This window comes from Octopus sinensis, linkage group LG1 (assembly GCF_006345805.1).
Source record: "Octopus sinensis linkage group LG1, ASM634580v1, whole genome shotgun sequence".
Lineage (NCBI taxonomy): Eukaryota > Metazoa > Mollusca > Cephalopoda > Octopoda > Octopodidae > Octopus > Octopus sinensis.
Window position 1 is genome coordinate 178,607,416 of NC_042997.1, and position 5,195 is coordinate 178,612,610.

The following is a 5,195-nucleotide window of genomic DNA, read 5'->3' on the forward strand; positions in this document are numbered from 1 at the left end:
TGTGTATAATTTGTTTCAAAGGGAAGCATGTGAGTTTATAACTCTACTGAGACTCATTTTACAGCAGTTTCTTTTTATCGTGCAATTAACACAAATGTTGTGGTATTCCAAGTCAAGCCCTTTTCAGATGTGACCAGATATAAAACATTTTAGTTTAAAACTTTTTTTTTGCCACTCTTCACTGTGTTTCGTAGTTCGACACGGGCTATTGAACTGCTCCGTAAAAATAACAAAACAAAAACAAATAATAAATAGATAATCAATTAGGAAAAGTTTCCAAGCCGTATACTGTAATTGGGAGAGTTCGAACAAGCTTGGTTTGACGGAAGTTAGTTCAATTTTATCACATTTTAATAAGAAATTTCATTTCAAATGTTTCCCTTTGTTAAGCCGCTGTTATTCATCGAAATCTTAGGTGACACATACACACACATGCGCCTGTGTACGTGTGTGTGTATGTATGTATGTGTGTGTGTATGTGTGTGTGTGTTGTTGATTACAATGTATAGTTTCCAATTCAAAGTCTTGAATTAGAAATTACAAGGATGAACGGAAATGTATTTCTTTTTAGATTTTTATCAGCTTTTTTTTTTCATACTTTAAAAAGAAATTAGGTAAAGAATTAATAACATAAAAAGCGGAAAAGAACATAAAGTCTAACATACGGAGAAAAGCAAATGGTTTTAACATAAAATATTCACAAGGAACGTAAGTGCAAATTTTTGTCTTTGGAAGATTTTCTACGCTTTTCTTTCAACGTTTTTAGAGGGTGGGTGGTTGGGGAAAAGAATTTGAATAACAATAAACTCCAGGTCAAGCAAAAAGTAAATAAAGGCACATTGTGATAGTTGTGAGAAGATTAAAGCTCAGTTTATTATTGTCTCTTTTGGACAGAATCGTACTCATGAAATAAACTTAACCCCCAAATCCAGAAGTATTCATTCTCAAATATCCCATTCAGCAAATGGTTTCAAACCCATTCGAACTATGAACAGGAATAGAATGAATTGTTCTGCTACTACTGGGTACGTTTTGGTTTTGTTTTGAGAGAGGATGTTTATTAAAAAGAGAGAGCAGAAAGTTAGTGTTGTAAATTACTTCTTCGTGTTGTTAGTCCTTTTTTTTTGTTTTTAAATATATTTTTTCCCTTTTTCATTTTCTTTTCTTTTTCTTTTATTACACGGCTTGGTAATTAAAGGTGAAGTGAGATTGGTCTATGTAGTGTTGTGAGAAATAAGAAAACAAATTGTTTTGATATAATTTAAAAATCTAAGATTCTAATATCGATAAGGAGAGAGGTGTGATGTATATGTATTTTTGAATGTAAGTCAATACGCGTGCAACAGCCAGTACTATCCCCGAAAAGGGAAATAAACGATAAAGTTGTTACAATATATACCTTGATGTATAACAACAATGATATCAATAACAATAACAATTATGATGATATTAATAACAATAATGATGGCAGTAGTAGCAACTATAACAGGAATATCAGCAGTAGCATTTGTAATAGATATAATAATAATTATAATCATAATAATGATAATGTATTTCTCTAATATAGATACAAAGCCAGCAATTTTTGCGGAAGATGAAGTTAGTCAATTACATCAACCCGGTATTTGCTGGTAATTTTATTTTATCGGCCCTCGAGGGATGAAAAGCGAAAGATTCGAACTGTTACTATATGCCGTTAGGCATGCTGTCCAATGCTGTAAAGATCCTGCTAATCTATCACTCTAAATAATAATAATAATAATAATAATAATAATAATAATAATAATAATAATAATAATAATAATAATAATAATAATACTTTCTGATCATAAAAAATATTGAATTTTAGTGGACAGAAACTGGAAGGCGTAGTGTTTAGTTTATTCCTTTACCAAGGTCATTAATAATGAAAATGAAGGAAGTAGTTCTAGAGGAAAGTAATATCCATCTACGGAATTTCCTTACTGAGAGCTACAGTATCCAGTTTAATAATAATAATAATAATAATAATAATAATAATAATAATAATAATGATAATAATAATAATAATAATAATAATAATAATAATAATAATAATAATAATAAAAATAAAAATAAAAATAATGATAGTAATAATAATAATAATAATAATAATAATAATAATAATAATAATAATAATAATAATAATAATTTCTTTTTATGGCGAAAGAGATAGTTGAAGAAACAGACTCCTAGTATATCACGGGTACTTGAGGAATTCAAAGCGCTCTAACGTTTCTGTTAATGCACCAACTTGTTACAGGTCTTATGTTGTCTGATGGAAATACGATCTATTAGCACATCAGTCATCATTCTTCAGTCTTTATTGATATGAAATGTTTACACAAATCTTCTGGCTAACTATAAGTTATTGGCGTAGGAGTAGAAATTATTTCAACATTGTGGAGCCTAGAGGTGAAAACCATTCAAAGCATTCAAATCGGCCATAATCGATTAAGTTTATAATGAAATGTTTAAGAAATATGGAAATCCCGTCTTTGTACATATCCAATATGTCCACAACTTTATAATATAATAGTGTATGATAGAAAGGGAAGATTTGGTATATTTAGAAAGTTGAGCGACAACATATGCCTCTTCAGAGAGGTGAAGTTAAATACAAAATTCATGTAATTAAGTCATTTTCATCACTCAGTAAAAATCACTCAGAAAACTAATTTTTTGAGTGAGTTTTACTAATTTTCACACAGAAAACTAATTTTGTACAATATTTAATACGACGCTCTACAATTCCTGCTACATCACCGCCTTCCTCCAACATGAAAACAAAAATACAAGCAGGAAAGCAACAACAAAAGCTGCAACAAATGGGAATATATTTCCATTCGGGTAAACGGGGTGTTATATCTTTTATGCTTCAGACTATGGAGACGTTTTCAACTTTTCTAGCTTTTAGGCTCAGACATATTGTGATAGCAAGGTGGTTTTGATTTTATCTCTGGATTTGAAAGTGTATTTATGCTAGTTAAATCTGCTTTTAAATATATGTTGTGTAAGTGCGGTATATTTTCTTCTTGACAACATCATTTAATTTTATAGTAGCTTGGCATGTCACTACCTAATGACGGTGTGACTCATGTAGTTGGTAGTTCTAAGCTGATCTGTAATTTTAAGTTGGTGTTGGGATGGCAACTAGAAGGTTGGGCATTAGCTGTGTTACGAAATATACAGGGCAATATTGTTTAGCTGCCATAGCTGGGTTTGATATTGTTTCCATTGAAATGTGTATGGAATTTATGTGTCTGGAAAATGCTTACGCCAAGAAGGTTCTGTCTATGTGGTTTACATTCTTACCAGGTACTGAATTAAATTATCTAGTATTCTCATTCTGAACTTGCTATTTTACAAGAGGGCATCCTATGTTATATACGAAATGTTTAAATACTCACAGTAAATATCAAGAAGCTATCCTGGATTTCCAACAACGCCAATACTGTGCATCGAATCACACTATAAGACTTTTACTGATTAAAAGAGGGAAGGGAAAACCAGTAATAATTCTATCCACTGCATTTACTTAAAAAATTTTTTTATAAAAATGAAAAAAAATAGGCTGAATGCACAGCTCGCTCGGGAAACTATGATGTGAATTATCGACTTAGCAAAAATAATTAAACTGTACTACATGTATTTGGCACACGTTCTTTCTTTTGTATTTGCAAAGACACACGTATACACACGCAGTTGCATATATACATATATGTGTGAGTGACTGTGTGAGCGTATATGTATGTAAGTCTGTATGTGAACATGTATGTTATGTTTGAATGTATGTATGTATGCGTTCATATTTATATAGTTGAAATTTACAGAAAAACAAAAGAAAGACAAAGACAGGTGTATAAACAACAAGTAAGTCACTGCAGGAGTGGCGAATACAGAGTCTCGAGTGGAGCGTTTTGAAGAACAAACCGTTCAACTTTCACATAATTCAAGTATAATCTTTTGCAAAATTTATGCAATTTGAATTACGTATTTCCGTATTTAAGCCTACCAAGCACCATACTAACATCACCCAAAATAACTGGAGTTGCATACATGCATCGCTGTATTCTACACTTCACTGTAAACTATCACCCAGTCTACTAACGCCGAGTACTATTCTCACTCACTTAATTTCCTCGACTCGACTATCTGTATTCGCCTCTGTATTCGCCACTCCTGCAGTGTCTTACTCCACTAAAGAGAAGAAAAGAAAAAAACAGACAGAGAGAAAGAAAAAACTCGAGCTCTAAGTATTCTGTTTATGCTTTATATTTATGAAGTCATTCCCCTTTTTTGCTTGCATTTCATTGTTTGTTTCAATCTACCCATGTTCAAGCCGATCCTCATTTGTATCGAACATCAACTTACCAATCGGTGGGATGGGTGTGTGGTAACCCACAAACACTATAGATACAGGTCCTATTTTCACTTTCCCTCTTTCTCCTTCTCTGGTTAAATAATAATATTAACAAAAAGTATAAGCTGTGCTAGTACCTTTGAATCGAAATTCTCCTTTCAATTTTTTTAAAAAATAACACCATAGGGCTTGACACAACTAGCAACAGACGTTAGTTGAAGACAATCAATAATTACACGTTTTAATCGATTATGTTAATGGATACTTAGTTTAAAACTACGCACGAAACGCAGTTTTAAACTAATGTATTCATTCTTTGATTAGATTGAAACATTAACAAAAAACATAGAGGTGATGGCGGAGGAGTGTGTACTGTTCGTCTTCAATGGAATTTGTTGCTGTCAGAAATAATCAGGAGTAACCCCTGCAGTAACTGGTCAATATAGAAAATAAATAGAAAATAAGAAAAGATTTAAACAAGGACTAAGAGGATGATAAATGATTATATAGAGGACACATCGATGAATAGACTCCATATCTAAATACATATATATATATACAGTCATGCATACATACATAATACATATATATATGCATATATATACATACGCACACACATATATACGTATAATATATAATATATACATATATATATATGTATATATATATATATATATATATATATATATATACACAAAGTAGTAAATATATATACAGCCCATGTAGTCATGTTGACATATACATACATGTATATATAAGATATATGTATGTATATATGTATATATAAATATATATATATATGTATATATAATAT

At 30.9% G+C, this 5,195-nt stretch overlaps 1 protein-coding gene across 3 annotated transcripts in view; it reads right to left on the reverse strand.

Annotated features, from left to right (window-relative positions):
• Positions 1-2,116: 2,116 nt before the first annotated feature.
• LOC115229990 (acetylcholine receptor subunit alpha-type acr-16-like) overlaps positions 2,117-5,195 on the reverse strand; it is a 918,018-nt gene continuing 914,939 nt past the window's right edge. For all 3 annotated transcript variants that reach the window (XM_036507280.1, XM_036507286.1, XM_036507291.1), the window contains one exon: positions 2,117-4,814. In XM_036507280.1, the coding sequence (XP_036363173.1) occupies positions 4,764-4,814 (51 nt within the window). In that variant the 3' untranslated portion in view covers positions 2,117-4,763. The remainder of the gene's footprint in view (positions 4,815-5,195) is intronic.